This window comes from Myxocyprinus asiaticus, chromosome 2, assembly GCF_019703515.2.
Source record: "Myxocyprinus asiaticus isolate MX2 ecotype Aquarium Trade chromosome 2, UBuf_Myxa_2, whole genome shotgun sequence".
Lineage (NCBI taxonomy): Eukaryota > Metazoa > Chordata > Actinopteri > Cypriniformes > Catostomidae > Myxocyprinus > Myxocyprinus asiaticus.
Window position 1 is genome coordinate 55,936,918 of NC_059345.1, and position 22,671 is coordinate 55,959,588.

General features: G+C 37.7%; 1 protein-coding gene across 2 annotated transcripts in view; it reads right to left on the bottom strand.

Moving 5' to 3' along the window:
- The window catches only part of LOC127416496 (NACHT and WD repeat domain-containing protein 2-like), a 101,915-nt gene that overhangs the window by 60,168 nt on the left and 19,076 nt on the right, over positions 1-22,671 (bottom strand). For both annotated transcript variants that reach the window (XM_051655909.1, XM_051655902.1), the window contains exon 3: positions 16,345-16,433. In XM_051655909.1, coding sequence (XP_051511869.1) covers positions 16,345-16,433 — 89 coding nt within the window. The remainder of the gene's footprint in view (positions 1-16,344; positions 16,434-22,671) is intronic.

A 22,671-nucleotide genomic window follows, 5' to 3' on the forward strand; every position in this document is an offset into this window, starting at 1 on the left:
GCTGATTATATGTGTGTATGCAGATCACATCTGTTCAGTGTGTGTGTATGTGTGTTACTTGTTTTAATGTTAATTGAAGTATCTATGCTTGTCACATCAGTCAGTATGTGATTGCATGTTCACATGCATGTTTATGCATTCTCATGCAAATCCAATACATTGGTGCTGTCATTCATGTAGTGGAGGATCTTTAGGACCCTGAACAAATTTATTTGGCTCAGCTGTTAAAAACCAAGCCGCAGTGAGCCCACTTAGCATTACTCCCAGACTTTATTTAACAAATACAATCATGGCTTGCATCCAAGAGCATTTAAGGCTCAAGAGACTTCAAACTTATGTGAGCGCTATACTCAAGATCTCTATGCTAATCAAACTTCTGAGAGAAATACTTCATATGAGAAATATTTTGCTTAGACAATGGATTACATTGTCATGCTGAAAGTGAAAAATCCAGGCAAACTGTTTTTGTTTCCTCTGATTTATTATTTTTCATACTTTGATTAACAGCTTTAATCAGGAGTTTCTCTGATCGAATGTAAACAGACATGTGCACAAGTGATGTGAATATTAAATAAGCTTAAGTAATTCCAATAAATGCATTTACCTACAAAGTAAAATCAGGGTCACGGGCATTAATCTTGCTGCTTAAATTAGGTTTCACTTAAAGATGAAAATAATTATTTCTGCGACATTTGCGTCACACAAGCAGAACTGCAAAATGAACAGAATGAATGCGTTTTTCACGTCACATTTGCTTTAATGAAACTATTGGATAGGATTAGGTGTAGGGTTTAGGCTAGGGATGTCTATTTTGTTCACCTCATATTTCCTTTTATGACACTATTGGTTAGGTTTAAGTGTCAGGTTTAGGCTAGGGATGTCTGTTTTATTCACCTCGCATTTGCTTTTATGACACTAGGGCAGTGGTGGCTCAGCGGTTAAGGCTCTGGGTTACTGATCAGAAGGTTGGGGGTTCAAGCCCCAGCACTGCCAAGATACCACTGTTGGGCCCTTGAGCAAGGCCCTTGACCCTAACTGCTCCAGGGGCACCATATCATGGCTGACCCTGCACTCTGACCCCAGCTTAGCTGGGATATGTGAAAAAAAGAATTTCACTGTATATGTGCAAATGTGTGATAAACAAATATAATTATAATTATAGAAGGGACGTGAGTTTGGTTTATTTAAAACTAGAAAAACAGATGAGGTTTTTAAGGTTAATGCTCTATCATCTCACTTTTGCTTTTTTTTTTACACTATTGATTAGGATTGGGTTAAAGGTTTAGGTTAAAATTTTGGGTCAGGGAGGAAGGTATGTACATTTTAAACTCCATGGAGATTTTTGGGAGAACATTTAACTTGCTTTTAGTGCCCCTCATGGACATCTCATGGACATTTCACCTCAAAACTGCAGTGATTCATGTAAGGAACCATATAATTTCATTTCTATCAGGAAGACTTGCAGACTTGAGTGAAATTTAAGATGACATTTATTTGATGAATATAAAACAGAAATGTAATGTCTCTCTTTGGCGTAAGCCCGTATGGCGGTCCGAAGAAGTTGTACTCGGAACCGTCCTATCCTATCGGAGATAGGAGGCAGGGGCGAGGAGCCTATCCCCGTGCAGGATGGGACTCAGCTGGTGGTGGTGGGGTGGTGGAGGTTGCCGTGTTAGCACACTGAAACAGCAATGTGATAGATTGTGAGCAGACTTATAAAGCAATGGCTTACATGTGATTGGCTAGGAGTTACCTAGCTAATGGTGCGATAATGTACAGCTTCTAGTCTTCCTGCTAGAACTACGCTGCACTTACATTTCCAAAAATGTTGCCACAGTCAGGATATTTTCATGAAATCAGGCTGGGGAAAGGCATTTATATGACCTTAAACAAGTTGTTGGTTTATTTAGCATAATTAGTGTAAGATTGTGCATCCAAATGAAAGCTTTGGAGGGCTGAAAGGTGTGGAGCTCAAAAATAAGGTTTTTTGGAACTCACATTTTAAGTCATTTTTATTGGAAATTCAGTTTGAAGCAATCTTACAGCATGGCTATCATGATTGTTCTCCCGTCCAAGGGCCCTTCAGAGGCTGATTTATCCCGTTTGGACTGCAGGGAATGATAACTAGGTGTAGCCCTGAGAAACTGATAGACGTGTTTACAACCAATAGGCTGCATTTTACATTGTGATTGGCAGACTGTCAGTGACTGAACAAGAGGGAAATAGCCAATATTTTTGGATTGTGTTTTTGGCTGCAAGCAGTGGAATAAGTGGTGAGAGAGCTGTTTTCACTCAAACAGAGTGAGTGCAATAAGTCATGCTTTCACACACACACACACACACACACACACACACACACACACACACACACAGACACTCATGCACAAACACACTTATACACATTGGGGTTGATGGATCTGAACTATTAACTAACCAAGCATTTAGGGTGCGACAGCATAGCCCCTGGGAAAGACTGATAACAAGGTAGCCTATATAGACATAAGAAGACATCTGGAAATGACAACTAGGTGAGGGACACAAGGAGATAATTAGCATACATCTGATGCTATTTATAAAAATAAAACAAAAAAACATAAGAAAATGAATAAAGAAGCTGACAGAGAGTATAAAAAAGCTGTGCGATTCAGCTAAACAAAGATATTTTGGGGAACCAAAGCCACAAAGCCATCCGATTTGTAATGAGTGGATGAGTTGGCACAGTCCACCATATGAGGGAAATTAATGGCTTTGTGTATTCCCCAAACGCAAGACAGATTTTATGAATGCAACTTCTGCCACTGATTCCTTAAATTATGACAGCTGTCATCTGCTTTTATTATGCCCATATCTGTAAATGACAAGCTAATCACATTGTTACAAACTATGAAAACAGAGCAAATTGGTATTCTGGGCAAAAAAACAATTACAAATATTGACTACTGTATCTTCTTTTCCCTTCATATCTCACCATTATAGCCCATATTTAAACCATGCGGGACTACACAATCATGTTTTTCACAGAAAATATACACACATACCCAGCGAGTATCACTCAATGCAGATTATTACACTCAAACGTGGACTAAAAGAGACTGAAAAGCTGTCATTTTCTACCAATAGTGGTTTTTTATGAGGTTTACACAGCAACTGAGAGCTTTGGTCATAAAATTTCATTTCATCACATAAAGCAAATATGACTGTATTTACATAATTACACAGCTCGCACTGAGGCTTCGTTTTGAGGATTTGCAAACGTAATTCTTTATAAATCTCGAATGGCTGGCTATAAAGGGTGAAAGTGTGTCAAACTGTTCACATGGAAATGCTGCAAAAGTTCTACATTTAAATTCAAAACCTGACCTGGAAAGACACTCAAAGTGGCATCAAATTTAGCTAACCATTTATAGATTGGTCTCTCAAATGTAACTTCAAAATAAATAATAAAACAAAAAGCATAGACAAAACAGCTCAAGCACTGTTGTTGACAGGTTCTAATACTTTCAAGCTTGAGTGAATCTATAATACGTCTTCAAAGGACCATGTCTCTCTATCCTTCTCTTTTCTCTTTAGTTTTCATGATTATTCCAAGAACTTTCAGATGATGTCTTGGAGATGGAATAAAAGGGAATGAAACTGCAGAAAAAACTATCAGAGAAAACAACCAACAGCAGCCTTGAATTAAAGAAAATAAATGCATCTTTGCATTTGAATGAAAAAAAAAAATCTGTGTTTGAAGGAACAGTCTGGTGGTGATGAACTGTATGCTTTTGTAACTGAAATCTCTTGGCATCTTGATGACATGCTGTCAGTTAATCTCAACACTCAATCCAACAGCCGTGTTTGTACTGTTACAAACATGCTGTTATCAGTGTTGGGTAAGTTACTCAAAATAAATAATCCACTCCAAATTACTAATTACTTCTCTAAAATGTAATCAGATTACTTGACTGATTGCTTAATTTAAACAGTAATCACATTACTAATTATTTTACTTTTAAGTTACTTTCTAAATCACTTTTTCTAGAAATGTTTTTGGTTTTCAAAATGTCTACATTTCCTTGTCATTCATTGTCGCACACCCTTTAGCTGTCACAGAAATGCTAACAGACGTACATATGAATTCATATTTTAAATGTATTATACATATTACATGTATTTAAAAGTAATTATTGAAAGTAACTGTAATTTAATTACAAGAATTTAAAATGTTATTCGTTACACTTTTTTTGTCTAAAAAGTAATTACATTACAGTAACTAAATACTTTGTAATTGGATACACCCAACACTGGCTGTTATGTCTCAAGTGTGGCAGACTAGTTTCCCAAATTTCCAATTGCAAAACAACATTGATTGGTTATTAATGCATTATGTATATATATATATATATGCAGAATGAAACACATTCCAGCCAATATTTACAGTTCTGAATTATACTGGTTTCATCCTTTTGGTTTCACTTTGCACCTGGTATATGACATATTTGGAAAAAAATAGCTATTTATTGTGAAATAGCACAACAAACCATAAAAATTGGGTAGATGATGCATAACATGGCTTTTAAATGGCTTTTTCCCCCTACGTTTTAGGTTTCAGTGAATTTAAATGAAAGTATAAGGGACAATGTATATTTTAGGTACTGTTACTGATCACCATCTCTGTTCACAGTTTTTACTGTTTGCCTTTACCTTCATTTTAACCCCTAAATGCATGGGTGTTTCGCCAAACATTATTACATACCTCAGATCTTAGAGCACCTATTATGGCTTTTCAAATATTACCTTTCATGTAGTGTGCTATATAGCTGTTTGTGAATGTAAAAAAAGTCAGTAAGAGTTACTGACTCCCAAAGGTAAGAACCGATTCTGAACACCTGAAACGAGTCATTAGTAATTCCAGACTTACTTCCTGTACTAACCTACATAATTTGGTAAAGCCTCTGGTCTTCATTGGCTGCTCGCGAACAGCTTTGACCTGCCCTCAAACACTACACTAAGCAGCAGACCAATCACAACAGACTGGGACATCTGACCAATCAGAGCAGAAAGGAGGAGTTTAGAATGAATCCTTTAGAACGGATCATTGAATGAGTTGTTTTTGACACTGGAAAAAAAAGATAATGCTGCAATTTAAATTATGAGCAAATTAAAGTGTTTTTTGACCTTGGATGCATGTAAATCTATTGTATGAGACCTTTAAAACAAAATTAGGTACGTTTAAAGCGACCTGGCACATATATCTACCAAATAAAATGGATCTACAAAATGCCTAGATAGTGTACAAATTTCAAAGCATTTTCAGTAGAATTAAAATTAATAGAGAGAAAAAATAATAGAATAGGAGATATTCGGTTATATTTTGATGTTTTATTTTTTACATATCAAAGAGATGATATAATAAATGATAGAATGGGATTCATTACTTCCACACTGAAATTTTAAGGAAACTTAAAATAGATATGTGATAGTAAACTTACAATCCAAAAACGTACTTTTTTCATATCTTTCTGTTTTGACATTTTATATCTCTGGGTGTAAATAAGATGGCTCGGAAAAGCTTTTGTTTCGTTCCCAATCAAGTCAACTGTATCTGAGCAAAATGTTGTGTTGAAACGACAAAGCAATCATAAGTTATAGCATTACAAAATAATTTATTGTAGTGTCCAAAAACGTCTCCATGTATCCAAAAGCCTCTCCAAACAAATAAAACATAATAATTGTACATAAAAAACTAATTACACATGCAAACACAACAATGAATAAAGGTATGCATAGCATGGACACTTGATTTTAGTACTGAGATTTTACAGAATGAGTGCCTTTTGACTCAATGAGTCCGCATCATTTACATGGCATCATCTCCTGGTGGCCATATGTAACATTGTGCTTTGTGTGAATTATCTAATGATCTATGCCTCCGATTACCTTGTGTGTGGGCTCGTTTGAAAGATAATCACCTCCTAAATAATGGTATGTGATATTTTGTGTTCTGTTTATATTTCGTGAAGTTTTAAGTGAAAACGCAGCATACAAGCAACACCAGTATAATGGTCAAAGACATATACTTAGCCATTACTCTCTATATTTTTGTCTGTGAGTAAAACAGAGCTTTCCAACAACATATGACACATGGCTATTCAATCAGTTTGATGTTTTTACTGATCACAATAATTTGCACAGTGCAAATTTTTTTTTTAATATCAATTATCAAAACAGGACACTTCTGATTTGTCTGCAAATTTTAAAATACTTGTTCAGTTTTGGTCATAATGCCTGCATGCATTGGAAAGTATAGCTTCTAAGCTTTCAGTCGATACCTATTTTGTGATGGTCAAGACTGTACAGTAGTTGTTAATATTTTGATGATTTTTTTTTTTTTTTCTCACAGGCCCATCTGAGCTTAAAGTGTTAAGCAATTATATAATGAGAGAAATAATTATTCATAAGAGAAAGGTTGAGGAATATTAAAGAGGTGGGGGCGTAACTCCAAAAAAGTGGATGAGTTTAAAAAGGTGGAATGGGGTCCTGGGTCACCATAGATCCGAGGCATGCATTTAAGGGTTAAATTGTCCTGTGGTGTGACATATGAATTATCAAATTCACATATATTCCATGCTTCTCTCATTTAATATGGTCATAAATTAGCAATGCTGTTTTAGCATGTCATACTGAAGTACATATCAACTTTGCAAAAGTATTTCATGGGAACTACCCAATTACAAAGCCTGCAAACAGCAATACAGTATAAGTATACAGTTTTAAATCTAAAATAGAGCCTAAAATCTAAGATTCAGTTTGGCTTGACTGCCTATGGTGATCACAACTCTTGCAAAATAGAAAAAAACATCATCTAATTGGTAAACAGCACAAGAGTCAAGTGGTTTAATATCATGGTGTGATGGGCAGATTTCAAGATGAGATCAAAACGATGTGGCAGAGAATACAAACATCATTTACAACGTGGTTGCCGATATCAGCCCAATGAAAAGGCCTACAGATTCTCCTGAGACGATGAGTTATGATTAATCGTTCTTCTGGCTGCTGCCTCTACATGAATGTATCACTTTAAGAGAAGACTAATGAGTCAACCGATGTTCCCCATTAAGGGCCAATTAGGGAAGAAATATGATACTCCAACGTGTATGATTGTCTATCACTATATGTTACCGTTAAAATGCTCAATTATAGAAGACAAGGGAAAGGGCAATAGAATGTGTATTAGGGAAAAGTAGGAGGGAAAAGAGTTAAAAGGAAAAAAAGAATACAGAAAGACAGATACAAGGGTATACACAGAGATTAAAAGTGATAGATATAGAAGGAAAGAGGAGGAAAGACAGAAAGGGAGAAATAAAAAGGTCTGTCAGAATTCCCCTGATTTAAAAGGCTGTTAGCTCACCCACCCTGCAGAGAAAAGCATGTTCCTCAACCCCTTGGAGCAGTCACCAATCTCCATGCCTTCATCTCATCTCACATACTACCCACAATGCACTGCTCTTGAGTGCCTCTGCAATTAGACTTCTGCTATGGCAACCAGCTGCCTAGTCTGGTGGCCTTTTCAATTTAGATGAGAGAGAGAGAGAGAGAGAGAGAGAGAGAGAGAGAGAGAGAGAGAGAAACAGAAGGACACAAATTGATGGCAGGCAAATGGTTAAACTATAAAACCATAGAACTTCCTTTTGAGTTTTGAGACATCAATCATTTCTATGCCTGGAATTAAAATGCAAAAGGCTAATCGATATATATCAAGTCAAAATGCAGAAGCCACCTTAATTCCATACAAGCCTTTGGATCAATGGGCCATGCATCAACAGCAGCACGTAACCTCCAAACCCCAAGAGGGGTGAACATTTGCACCTCGATTTGTGCCATTCAGTCTTTTCATCTCTCTCTGTCTCTTTGTACCCTTCAAGTGTTTTCTGTTCCCTTTCTTCACCTTCTCAATTGATGAAGCTCCAATGAGTGCTGACAGGCCCACTGTGCTATCGTCAGTGTGGAGCACTTACATAACTCGCTATGAATTCACAGGGTGACTGTAGGTGTTCATGGTCTGCTGATGAGGGCAAAAGAACCACCAACTGGAAGGTTACATAGGTCACAATCCCACTTTACCACCTTTATAACAATAAACAAGGAAATTAACCCTAAGTTACTGGCATGTCCTGTCTGCTCGTTTGCTTTTTTAGCAAACCATGTTCCTGGGTCAGTCCGCAATTTCTAGATGTCTAAAAACCCATTAAACTGAGTTCCAAAGGAAAGTTAATTTGATCCTAATCACAAAACAAATATATATAACAAATGATTGTTCACCCAAGAATGGAAATTCAAGGAAGACTTTCTTTCTGATGCGTAACAAAACAGTGCAATTTTTAATGAATATCCCGGTCTGGTCCGACAAGACTGTCAATGAAAAATGACTTTCCTTTTGCGTTGTTTCTCAACAAAACCTATTGTGCACCTTCAGAAGACTTGGAATATGACACAGGAGCAGCATGGTTTACTTTTATGATACATTTGGGTGCTTTTTTATCTTTAAAGTGAGTCATTATCAACTGCCATTGTATTGAAAAGACGAATCTGAATTATGAATGAATTATGAAAGAACCTACATTTTTGGATTAACAATTTCTTTAATCCAGCAAAAATTCTGATAACATTTCTATCTGTATAAATTATAATCAACTACGTATATGTAACTTATACAGTAGCTTGAGATTCATCATGATGCCCTCCCATTGTGGATAAGCCAAATCTGGGCCTCGTTTCCCAATAAGGATTAATCTTAGTGGTTAAGAGCGATTTTATGTAAGTTTTCCTAAAATTGCACTTAACATGAATGCACGAGGACATGCTTTAAGTGCTACTTAAGAGAGTCGGTGTCTGTATATGTGAAGTGTAGAAATGTGACTGTAGAGTGCAGCTCATCATTGTAACTTCATTATATTTGTGCATAACTTTATAAATGTTTATAATTTACCTTGCTGGAAATATTTAAAGATATTTTCTTCAATGTACAACCTAATTCACCACATAATTACATTTTGTTTTGCAGTAATTTTATGCAGAACATTCTATTTATATACACAATCACTGCTTTGTTGATCATGTGTACATTTGTAATAATATTTTTTTTTACCAATTGCTCTGTGGGTCGAGATGAAAGCTTCCAGGATCAATGAAGACATGTATATGGTCCTGCTAATTACAAGCATTAATTATAATAAGGCCGGATTTGGTGCGAAATCTCTTGCTTAAGTTATCCATCCTTATGCCATTACGTCATGTCCGTAAACACAGTAAAGAAGAACCAGCCATCACGTGTTCTGGCTGGGGAAACTTCACTGCAGTTCAGTCAGTCATACTCACACGGTTCACAGCATCGCTGCAGTCTGCATGGATGTATATCTGTTATCCGTTTGGCGAAGTTGTTTACCTGCTATAATGCTTGGATATGTTTTCTGGTAGGGCTGTTGAAGCTTATATTGGTTGTCATGCACGTATGAATCGAGCATTACTCGTGTGTTAACCGATCGCGATGTATCTATGTTGTTGGGGGAAGTTAATGTGACATGTTTACTAGTATTTATGACTTCTGAAATTTACTTCTTGTAATTGTTATATTGCATATTTAAGCATATTATTTTAATGTTTAATAAAGTATATTTTATCCCCATCATGATTGAATCGTCATTTTATGTTTTTAGTTTACGGTGTTATTGTGTGCATTGCATAGGCATACTATTGTAGTATTATGGTCCACTTGCATTATCACCTAAGGCTGTACAGTAACATATAAAAATAATAAAGTCTTCCATTGAACTCATATCAGCCATAACATGAGTTTGACCTCTTAAATTGATAAGTGTAGTACAATACAAATATTATAAGTAGATAAAACATTTTAAAAATCCTATTAAAATATACCGGTAAGTGGTGATTGAGGAGAGTCTGCTGTTTTCTATGTAAAAGCGCTTTGAGTGTAGTGTCAGAAAAGCTCTATAAGTGTCAAAATATGTAAATAGGAGTGTTTTTTTTTTAATCTTCAGCAAAATATTTCAGTTTTAAATGTTTAATTGCATAACATAATATCAACATGAATATATCAAGTTATGACTCTGGCTCTGAATATCTCCCAGTCATCACACACAGGTGATGTCCAGGTATGCTCAAATCATGAGATTCATCAGTCAGAAGAGCAGTGCCAAAACACAACTGATGTAAAGTGTTCTTCCACAAATTGCTTGCAGTTTTAACTTTCGATCACAGATGTCGCTAGAGAGCACAAAGTTAGGTAGTGTAGTTTTAAGTTACGATGGCTTTGGGAAATGGGCCACAAAACTAAGATGAATCATAAGATGGATTCTACGATGTACTTAGGCTTATGATGCTTTTGAGAAACAAGGCCCTGTTTAAATGTGAACTCAAGAAATACGGTGTAAAACAAACAATACTATAAATAAATAAGTGAGTCCTTGAAAAATCATGAGGCATAACATTAGACTGCGACCTTGACACCTGGGATAAGAAATAAACAGTATTTATATGTTAGAACTGGGAAATGTATTTTGTTAATTTTTGTTTTGTTGACTGTTTAACGCATTAAAAAAAAAAAAAAAAAAACGCAATTAATCAGTTTTTTTTTCACTTCCTGTAACGTCAGTAATGTTTTCCCCCACTTTCTGTGGGTAAAACTGGCATATATAAATTTCCAGCAGGCACATGCTTGACTCGACTGTACATCCTAGCACAGAAACTGATCGTGTGGAGCAGTGCACACTTATTCATCATGCACGACGCATGTCCCTGGGCATAATAAACATGGGAGCTGAATTACTGAATTGCTGGAGAATGGAGATTTTACCAACACAGTGATTAGCCAGGTGTGAAAGAGGCAAGCTGCCGTATCTCTTTGCATCACCTGAAAACGTGAGTATTAAAAGTGAAACCTCACGAGAAAGACCCAGTGTGTGCGCAATAGAGATTGAACAGCAACCAAAGAAAATAAAAGTTTTCAGATTTTAAACTTTAGCAAATTAAACTTCAGCATTCAATTTGTGTTATATGTATGTACAGTATATATCTGTATGTATAGTGTGTTAATGCATTTGGAATGCACACATAAGTTTATCTTGCCAATAAAGCTTGATATGAATTGAATCTGCCCATTTGATCCTATTATTAAAGTTCACTGGAAAATGGCAGAATATGTTGCCCAACTTTTAATTACAGCATGTCCAGTGATTTTATGGCATGTTTACATATACTTGTATCAAATATTTAAACCTGTAAATATGTGTCTAATTACATTTATTTGCAAAAAACTGAACATTTTAACATACATTATATTATATTTTAATGTCTGCTTTAACGTACCATGATTAATCACTATTAATTACAGAAAACCATGCGATTAATTATTAGTTAAAGATTTTTAATTGATTCACAGCTCTTACACATTCTACATATTTTGCAGCTTTGACAGTTTTGACACAAAAAAATATTCTGATTAAATAATAAATTATAAGGGTAGTAAATAAACCCTTTAATTTGACCACGTTAACTATAATTTCCACCAAAATAGCACAGTTTCTAGTAATTGTTACTACACTAAAACAGTGTTAACTTGGTATTAGCCACTCATAAAAAAGTGTCTTCCCGCTTACTTCCTACACAATTTGAGGAAGATCCCATATTAATCTATAATGAATTTACAGTAGTAATAATAAATGCTAAAACAATGGTCCTATGGTAACCGTGGCAATTTTTTATAAGGGCAGTTAAGGTTAAATTTGACAAATTTATTTGACATTTGATATTTTTTTTTATATGATAATTTACCATTTTCTCACCATTCAACTCATTTAATCATTTCCTGCTAATCAAACTTGGTCTTGCTAAATATTTATATTTACTTATGTGTATGCAAATCAGTAGGTTCTGTAATGTAAATGTGTTAGGCAGCTCAATTGCCCCTCCCACAGCCTTGACTCTGGCCCTATAATCAAAACTTGCCTCTGCTGCCGTCGTCATGGCAGCCAAACAGTATTACCAGCGATTTGCAAGTGCATACCGTTCTTCTCTTCCTCTCTCATTGGATTATTAAGTCCATCATTATGAAGTATTGTTTGTGTGAAAACAGGACTTTGAGTTAGTGAGTCTGTGTTATGTGTGGAGACTGGGCTCGCATTGATGTGATTAAGTTGACTGGAATCTAATTGGTGGTTAGTCAACAGATTATACCGTTGTTTAAATGGTCAGTTGAGGTTTGAGTAAAGACAGTGTGAACCTTAGTGGTCTGTGTCAACAAAGAGATGGTGATGTGGGGAGGAGAAAGCTTGATTGTGTTTGTAGAGACATTAAAGACTCAAAAGAGAGGATTTAAAATGGATTACCTTTAGGGTTGTCATGAATAATTAACCAATATAAATCAATATAAATATGGCATGCAGTTATTTTACACTGAGTCAGGTTTTCAAATATGATGACACCAAAGAGATCAAGGTAAAATTCACACTTTTTATGATTTCTTTCAATCAAGTATTAAAGGAGTAGTTCACCCCAAAAAATTCTCTCATCACACACACCTGCCATTGCAGTTTCTAGGCATGTTCATGATTTCAAGCTCGATTACACTTCCTGGTGCTTGACACATGTGCAGAGCGCTATATGGCGCTAGGAAGTGTAATCGAGCTTGAAATCATGATCACCAAGGAGACTGCTGATGCCAAGATTTATACTAAAAATGTGTTAAATTTTGGTCTGTTCTTCCCCAAATGTATTGGATTTCTTCAGAAGACATGGATTAAACCAATGGAGTCTTATGGATTACTTTTATGCTGCATTTATATGCGTTTTGGAGCTTCAAAGTTTTGGTCACCATTCATTTGCATTGTATGGATCAACAGAGCAGAGGTATTCTTCTAAAAATCTTTGTTTGTGTGCAGCAGAAGAAAGAAAGTCATACACATCTGGGATGGCATGCAAGTGAGTAAATGACTTTTTTAGGTAAACTATCCCTTTAAGCTTTGTTATTTTGAGGAAAATCACATAAAAAATGTTAGCTGGACATCCTGGGAAAATGCAGCAAAAATGTCTGCTAAATGAGTAAATGTAAATGTGAACAGACACTGCCTCTCATCTAATCTAATAGAATACATAAATTGCCTGTCTACAAATTTAGTAAAAAGTTGTATCCATGAAGTCTTATTAAAACTTGTCTATGAAAGCCCATCATACAGTAGCCCCACACTGTCATGTTACAGCACTTCCAGGTTTAATCTCCACATAGTTTAAGGGATTGAACATGTGTATGGTTGTGTGTGTTACTGGACTGAACAGGAAGACAGCCAAAGGCATTCAAATGCTGCCTCTCTCTCTCTCTCTCTCTTTGTCTGTCTAAATAAAACACACACTTGTACACAGACACACTCAATCCAGCATCCATCCCTCTCAGGGATGCCACAGGAAATAGAATCAAATAACGGTGACCAGAGAGAATCGTGATTCGCCACATCATATTTACCAGTTGAGAGAACACCCTTCTTTCTCCTTTTCTGTTTCTCTCTCTCTCTCTCTCTCTCTCTCTCTCTCTCTCTCTCACACACACACACACACACACACATAACCTTTTTCTGTTTTCCTCTTCTTCTGACACCAACTTTCCTTTTCTTTCCGTTTATTAAAATAAAAAGATGATAACTGTGAAAAAAGGCTGGAAAACAGATGCTAATTTCTCATATTAATAATTATAAATAATTGACAATTAATAATTGATAATTAATTATAAATAAAGGTTTTACCATGCCGTTCTGATCTGGGCCAGTTGGCACAGTAACGGTTTCTTTTTCCACTGTGGTGCTGCGAAATCATGATTACAATGTACATAACAAATACATCAGTTGGCGACGGCTTGAGGGCTAAATATTGGAGCAAGTGCACTATGGAGGATGATCACATTTTCCACCTTTTAGGACAGATTTTTCCCCTGGGTTTTACTCTGCTAAAGCACAGGTAAGACATTGCAAAAAAGAAAGAAAATAAAAAAAAGGTGAGAGGTCTACCATTATATGCTGATGAGTTCTGCATGCCACCGGACATATACATACAGTTCCCAGACTAGCTAAAAGTAATATTTATTGACAAAATATTATATAAGGAATATAGTGATATATTACATAGGTTTTAATGAGCTAGCTAGTGTAATCTACCTCCCTGACAAAAAGGTGTGTAGAAAAATAATTTACTACACTAGTTAATACAAGTTAACTAGTTAGAAAATGCTACTGGAATCGTCCACACCGTTTTCACCAGAAAAGCCAGATCTAAACAGCTCTCTGTAACTCAAGTAAAATTAACATTTGAGTGACTGCACTATAATATGTAATCTCAGTTCAATGATTCTGGGTAATAACTGGGCAGATTTGTGCTTCAAAAAATCTCCTTCTCCTTAAGGAACTAATCATGCCATGTATGTGCTGTAATACAACCACTTGAAACAATTGTTTTATTGAAGCCATTTACTTTGAGATCTGAGTCTCAGTAATAGCACATAACTAGTTGTCAAGAAATGCTCATTTGGCCAGTTATCTCGCTTAATACTGGATGCCACAAGTTGCCTGATTCATAAAATCCCAAATATGTAGTAGACCATGGATTAATGACTAGTCTGACTGACCTTAATTTCTCATTAATCTCAGATAAGCTGACATTCATGAAAGGGTGAGCAGAGATAGAACGGCTCATATATGATGAAGGATGATGAGATAATTATACTAAGACTCAAGGAGAGGTTGCTTGAAGGTGAAGTGTGTCATTTCTGCGCACTAGTGAAGGGTCTTTCTGCATCCAGCAATACTAATGCAACCCACAACAAGTTACAACCCCTTCAAATAACTGAAATGCTGAAGTCTTACAACAGCTGGATGTTACATTCATACACTGTGTTTATTTGGAGTCCTGCAGCAACCCCACAACTTTACACCCATCCTTACACCTATACCTAACCCTATTCCACAAAGATTAATACTCTTTTAAAATGATTTTAATATACAGCAACTTAAGTGTTCAATAAAAATAAAATCATACCACTGTAACACTAGGTGGTGACAGTGATTAGAAATGTCATTAAAATAAAGAGGAGAAGAAATGATGCTAAGCTAATAGGCTAACTGGCTGGTCCTTGTGTTTAAAAGGTTGTTGAAAGTTGTTCCTTGTGCTTAAATGGTGCTTGTTTAAAAAATAAAATAAAATACAGAGTCGATTATTTCCGCGGTTGTTTTAGGTCGTATATTCAGGTCACGGTTGGAAGAATGTCTAGAATCTATTCATTCTACTCATCTGCATACCTAATGATCGTACTGTTTTGCTGGCCGTGAAGTGTGTCCTTCATCAAATACAGTACACACTCTGACAGTATGCAATTTTGGACGCAGAGATTGTTTCAAAACAGGTTTCCTAAACACTTCCCCTGTCTTCCATTGGCCAAAAAAATAGGCAGTCCCACCTCAAAAGCACACCATGGTTGAATCAAAGGTGCTGTGTCAGACAAACTGCCAAAGAGTTTTTACATTTTTCCCACATTAAGCTGGGAAAGAAGAAAGCATTTTAACATCCAAAAAATTGCACACTAAAAAAAGGATAAAAGAAAGAAACAAACTAAAAACCTCAAAAGTGCCTTTATTATTATACTTCAAAAGCCTTTTTGTGAGAACTGAATAAGGCTTATACGAATCAGAGATTGTCACTGTTATCAAAGTCACTTTTATGATTTCGGCAGCACCAAAAACAGGCTAAATATCACTGACTAGGTCCCTGTTTAATGAGCCGTAGTGTCTTACATACAGATCTGTTTCTTGAGGGGAGACTCGAAATCAGGTCAAGCCCCACACCCATATTGCCTCAGTCCAATCTCAGCATGCTGTCTGAAGCACTGCATGGTACCTCTTCCAGACCCTAAATTTGTTTATCAAATTGCCTGATAAAAATCTCCCCACTGCTCCATTCTCTCAGACAACAAACCATTTGCATTGTAAATACCACTCCTGAGGAGAGTAGGGGAAGAGAGCAGAGAATTTTGGGCCATGTCCCTTAGGGGGAATAAAAGAGGGACATGTTTTCGCTTTGCATGGGCATATCACTGATGAGATCCCACAACAGTCCCAAAGCAACTTCATCTTTCCAACCCACAGAGCAAGAAAGGGAAATATAGAATGAAAAGAAAAAGAGAGAGAGAGAGAGAGAGAGAGAGAGAGAGAGAGAGAAAGACAAATAAATCTTCTTGGTTTTGGCTGTTTTAGAGTAAAACATAGACTTAAACTTAAATAGACAGACTTGAAACTTAAAATCTGTTACCTGGAACTCAATGCCATAGTTCTCCCTGCAGAAGTCTCGTAGTTTGGGATAGACATGTTCTTTTAGAGCATTTCTCTCCGCTTCTGTGTCTGTGACAGAAAACACAAACAAACATGAATATTCAAAGAGGGTTATCAGAGGACAATGTATTCAAATGTACCTATAAATGGGTGGTTGATACATAGCTCGTCCATTATCTTTTTAATCAATATCAAGATTTTAGATTACAATTAATATGAATGCATGCGGAAAAGTGTATATTTAGATGCTATAACTGGTCACCATTTCTCTTAAAGTGATAGTTCACCCAAAAACGAAAATTCTGTTATCATTTACATGACCTATATGACCCTCTCTCTTCCATAGAACACAAAAGGAGATATTAGGCAGAATCTTGGGGACTACTGAATGGAAGAAAATTCCTTCAAAATTCTCCTCTTATGTTTCATGGAGGACAGTCACATAAGTTTTGAAGGACAGAGTAATTAAATGATGATGGATTTGTAATTGTTTTCAGGAAATAACCCGTAACTTTTCCACTGTTTTAAATTACCTTTGTGCCTCCATTAGTTCACTTTAAATGTGCTGCTGTGTGAAAAATATATTTTTAAAAGTACAAATATTCCATGTAGAGCCCTATTTTAAGAGCGCTAGCCAGGGCCTCATTTCCCAATAACAACTGATCTTAGCGGTTAAGAGCGTTTTCTACGAGCGATTTTATTAATGATCAGAATGATCTTTTCTTCAACACAATCTGCTTCCATAATCAGACTTGCATGTGTAATATTTCGTTTTCACACATTTCTCTCGATATTTCTCTGTTTTTATTTATTGCCAAGGCACTTTTAGGTAAATTACCCCCTTATGTTTCTAATCTTTTAACCTATCGTACAAATAGTTTCTGCACGAGATCTACAACTCAAATTCAAAGGGTACATTCTGAATTTGGAAAAACTGCTTTTTCTATTTATGCTCCTTGGGCATGGAATGAATTGCAAAATGTAATCATTTTAGATATACTTCCCCCTTTGAGCACTTTTAAAGGTCTTTTGCAAACTGGTATATATCGACTGTTTCTTTTTTTATTTTTTATTTTTTTATTTGCAGTATTTGTTATCTTTTGAATTTTATTTTGAAATTTATATGTGCTGCTGCCTTGACCAGGACTCCCTGGAAGAAGAGATTGTATTATCTCAATGGGACCTTCCTGGTTAAATAAAGGATATAAATAAATAAATATGAAAGCTTCCAGGATTAGTGGAGAGTGGAGGCCCTGTGTATGATCCTGCTAATTACAAGCATTCATTGAATAATACGAGGTTCACCTTGTTATCACGCAGCGCAAAATAAAGAGACTTTTAGAAGATGTGCTTTAGGGACATTCACCAATAAAGCGGAGGTCTGCTCTTTACTCCTAAAATGTATAACGGTGACATCAGTGTTGCATGTGTGGTGCTACACGAAGAGGAGACGAGTATAAGCCAATATATACAGACGATTTTCATGCAGTTATTGACTTTTTTCTTCTCGCTCTGCTTTTAATATATACAGTTGTCTGCATCAGTCATGCCACCACGTTGCTGTTACCAGCTAGTCCACACAAATAACTTTATTTGTTTACAAATTAATCCATTCATCCATTTATATAGACTATCTATTTTATGCATTTCGTTATTATTATTATTATTATTATTATTATTACTAGACTTGTCTGTTAAAATAAAAATAAATAAAACACATATATCCTGATATTAAAGTCTTAGCATAAAGTGCAGCTATAGGTATTAAAAATGTATTAGGTGTAATTTCACGATTGTCCTGCAAGTGTCTGCATAAGTCTGTGTCCTTACGATGCTCTTAGCGCTGTACGATTACTCCAGAGCAATCGTAAATCTATGAACATTTTCAAGGACTACTTAAGTTACAATGCTTTTGGGAAATGGGCTGCTAAACTAAGATGAATCATAAAATGGATTCTAAAATCTACTTTGGCTTACGATGCTTTTGGGAAATGAGTCCCAGGCCCGGTCTGGCCATCAGGAGTGGCGGGGGAAGTCCTGGTGGCATGAGGACTGATTTGGCCGCTTGTTTTTATTTATTTATTTACTTATTCATTATTATTTTATATAATTGCCACCCAAGCAATTTCTGAATTTGGCATTCGATTGTAAATCGATAATAAATCACGAATCTGCTAGTCTTGACTAATCTGGGCCACCCCTAAAATGGGTCATACCATTGACATTGCATGAGTGGTTCAAGTAAATGTGCAGAAATCCCCGCTCATTCAAGGATGAGCATTCATTCAGTACATGGACAGAGCACAGCTAACTTAAGTGTCTAAATGGTTGCTCACAGTTCAATTGAATGATAAAGTTTACTCTCTTTAACTGAATGTTGTTGATCCGAATGTATAAAGCATGCTGTCTGCTGAAATAACATCTTGTTACTGATGTAACCTCTGTTCCCTGATGGAGGGAATGAGATGTTGTGTCGACGTAGTGACACTAGAGGTTTGATCTTGAGAGCCCCAGACACCTTTGCTTAAAGTAGAAAAGGCCAGTGAGAATTGGTGAGTGGAATTTGCATGCCACTCTCCCCCCCGGACATATGGGTATAAAAGGAGATGGCGTGCACCACTCATTCAGATTTATGCTGAGGAGCCGATAGAGAGTCCCGGCCATGTCAGCGGCCGGTTCAGCGCCATGGCTGGAGGGACACATGTCTTGTTCCCTCCATCAGGGAACAGAGGTTACATCAGTAACCAAGACATTCCCTGTCTGTCACTCACTCGACGTTGTGTCGATGTAGTGACACTAGGGGTTCTTATAGGAAACACTGCAGGCACTGAACCGTGTCAAGAGGTACGGGAGAGTGGACACAGGCAAGCTGCTGCGTGCCTCGCAGCGAGCGCTCCACCACGTTGTGACCTTCCACAAGTTAGGTAAGGCAGGGGGGAGGAGGCACTTACCCAACGAGGCTACCAGCGGAGCCTTACCTGATTGCTGTTAAGCAATTTCTGCCGAGCACTTTCTAGAATAGCGCTGGGAAGTGCTGTTCCCTCTCCAGGATGGAGGGCACTCCGGAGACCACATCCTACTGGAGGGAGGTTAACATGTGGAGAATACCTCACATGGACTTACCAATGGGGAAGTTCACATATGGAATGATACCACCGGAGGACCCTATCTACAGAGAGGGTACACCGCAACAGTGGCTGAGGCAGAGAAAGCTCTGGCGAGGGGAACCACAGGGTTCACCTACGGGGAAACCGAACAGTGGAAACTCATCATACGGGATTACCAAGGGGAATCACCACGTATGAAGCACTGAGCCCGAGAACATGGGCTCACCTGAAAAGGGGCATACCACGAGTACACGAGCATTACCTGCCGTGAGAGCGCGTCCGCTGCACTGTTGAGCACGCCTGGGAGGTGAGTGGCTCGCAGAGACTTCAAGGTCTGCTGACTCCAAAGGAGGAGGCGGCGGGCGAGTTGCGACATGCGACACGAGCGTACACGGCCTTGGTGGTTTATGTATGCTACGGTCGCTGTGTTGTCGGTCTGGACCAACACATGCTTGCCATGAATCAAAGGCTGAAGCCTCCTCAGGGCCAGCAATACTACCAGAAACTCTAAGCAGTTGATGTGCCATTGGAGTCGGGGCCCTGTCCAGAGCCCCGACACTGCCTGCCCATTGCACACGGCACCCCAGCCCGAGTTCGAGGCGTCTGTCATGACCACGACGCACTTTGAGACCTGCTATAGGGGAACACCTTCATGTAGAAATGCCTGGTCTGACCAAGGGCTTAAAGTCTGATGGCACTGTGTCGTGATGGTCACACGCCAGGTGCCGTGGTGCCATGCCCACCTCGGGACTCGAGTCTGTAGCCAGTGCTGAAGCGGTCTCATATGCATCAACCCAAGGGAGAGAACCGTCACCGAGGATGCCATATGCCCCAGGAGCCTCTGAAATTGTTTCACTGGTGCTGCTACCTTCTGCCTGAACTGCTCTTTTATTGTGGGTTCCGAGGCCCAGGGGGCCCATACAGGCCTTGGAAGGGAGCCTTGGTCGATCACGCCAGGTGGCTGCGCCCTGTGGGCATAAATGCACCGCTACGGCGCGCTCTACCTGGGGAAACTCAACATATCCCTTAGCCTCTCCGCCGTCAAGGTTAGTCAGAGTGGACGAGCCTGCGAAGCGTGTACGGGAAGAAAAAGGTGCCTTCCACAACTTTGTTAGCTCCTCGTGCACTTCCGGGTAGAAAGGCACCGGGGCCAGAAACCAATCATCCAGCTGCGAACGCTCAGGGCACGGTGGAGGGTTCCACTTTAGCCTGATGTTCGCAGCCACCCAGACAAGTACGGCTGCCATCTCAGCGTCTGCCTCATCCTGTGCTCTACCGCCCATGGGCAGGAGCTCAGAAGAATCATCCACTTCCGATAGCAGAAGCCCACCCTCCGATGCTGTGACGGAAAGCTCATCCTCATCGTGAGCCGCGAACGACACATTAAAAACGCCCTGAGGCGGACTGCCTGTATCGCTCGACAGCTCTTCCAGATAGAACAAGCATGCTGGGGGATGGGAGATCCGCGGGGGCTGAGCCGGCGGAAACACTCCCATGTCCACATCCAGATCGCCCGCGGTGCTTGCCGACCCGGCCCAGGTTTAATTTGAACCCCTAGTGTCACTACATCGACACAACATCGAGTGAGTGACAGACAGGGAACAAAAAATAACCACAAAATTAAATGAACTGAGCGTGTTTTAACTGTCAATCAGATGCACATGGATGTTGCTTTCGTTACTATAGCAACAATAGGCTGCGAGCACGTTTTCTCTCAGAATCATCATTACAGTTTTGTTTCTCTCTTTTTCTTTCAACCTGCAGTGTTTTATTTAAAATGAAATTCAGATAAATGCTCTCACATCATACAGAATCAAATTAAGAATAATCAATCAATAAAATCAATTCATGTTTTTTTTTATATATATTCCAATGGTAGTGTTGTACAAAAAAAAAAAAAAATAAATAAATAAAATACTATGTTTGATCCATGTAAAAGTTAAATTAAGCCCTATAATGATAGCAAATTATCTCAACATGATGTGATATTTACAACAAATGAATACATCCTTCCTTATGTACTGAGATTTCAATTACCTATGAAGACAAGATGAATCAGAGAAAGAGATCAAAGAGGACAGGTATTTTACTATTCAGTGAACAAAAGTTAGTTTAGGAGTCGCTGAGAAAGTGCATGATAATATTTACATCTTGGGTAATCTATCCATGGAGGCATTGTTTGATTGCTTTTCATTAGATGTATTGGTAACACACTGAAATAAGGTTGTGTATCCATTAATATTACACAATGAATTAACATGAAAAATTAACCATACTTTTATAGCATATTTAATCTTGGTTTTACACATACTACTACAGTTAAATATAAAAAAAAATTGGTAATGTAACATCATTAAGAAGAACTAACATGAACTAACAATGAACAATATGTATAAATTAACATTAACTAAGATGAACAATGGCATTAACAAATATTCATTGTTATGTCTTTAAACCTAATTTGGAACGTTACCTGTTCCTGCATTAACGAATACAACCTTTGTGTAAAGTGTATATTGTTAAATCATTATCCCCAACATAAGCTGTGGTTTTAAATTTTTTTGTGGGTTTATTGGGTGGCCTGGATGAGTGTGAGACTCCCAGCCTGAAATGATGTCCCAGTTCGGCCCTGGCGCTAACGTTAAGAGATTGGTCATGAACTTTATTACCACCTACAGGTGGAATCTCCAAACTGCTAATGCAGGAACTTTATTTGGACTTGGGCTGAAAACAGACCTGGTATTGAAACGTCTTAGCACAATGACCTATTTCTCAGGAAAATAGCAAATTGCGCTTTGCACCAATTCGTTAACAAACAATACACCCACAGTTAACACAAATACCCATGTCCACTTGCGCTTTGCTGGGGCACTAGCGCTCTCATGAAATATGGATAACATGGCCACAAAACTGCAAGCAGAAGAATTGTAAACCTACACCCTTAAGAACTAGCAAAATTTAAGTTTAAAATAGTTTTTGCATGTCAAAAATCCCAAAAGTATTTAATGTCAATTACCCAAATGTTTTTAAATCTGTGTTTTTTCAAATGTCTGTAAATCTATTCAGACTGACTAGTTTTACAAAGAAAATACTGTCCATATGAAAAAGTACTGTTGAGGTACCATGGTACAGCGATGGTATCAGATGGTAATATCATGGTACTTTGATATATGCCATGGTATTGAATGATTACCATATTC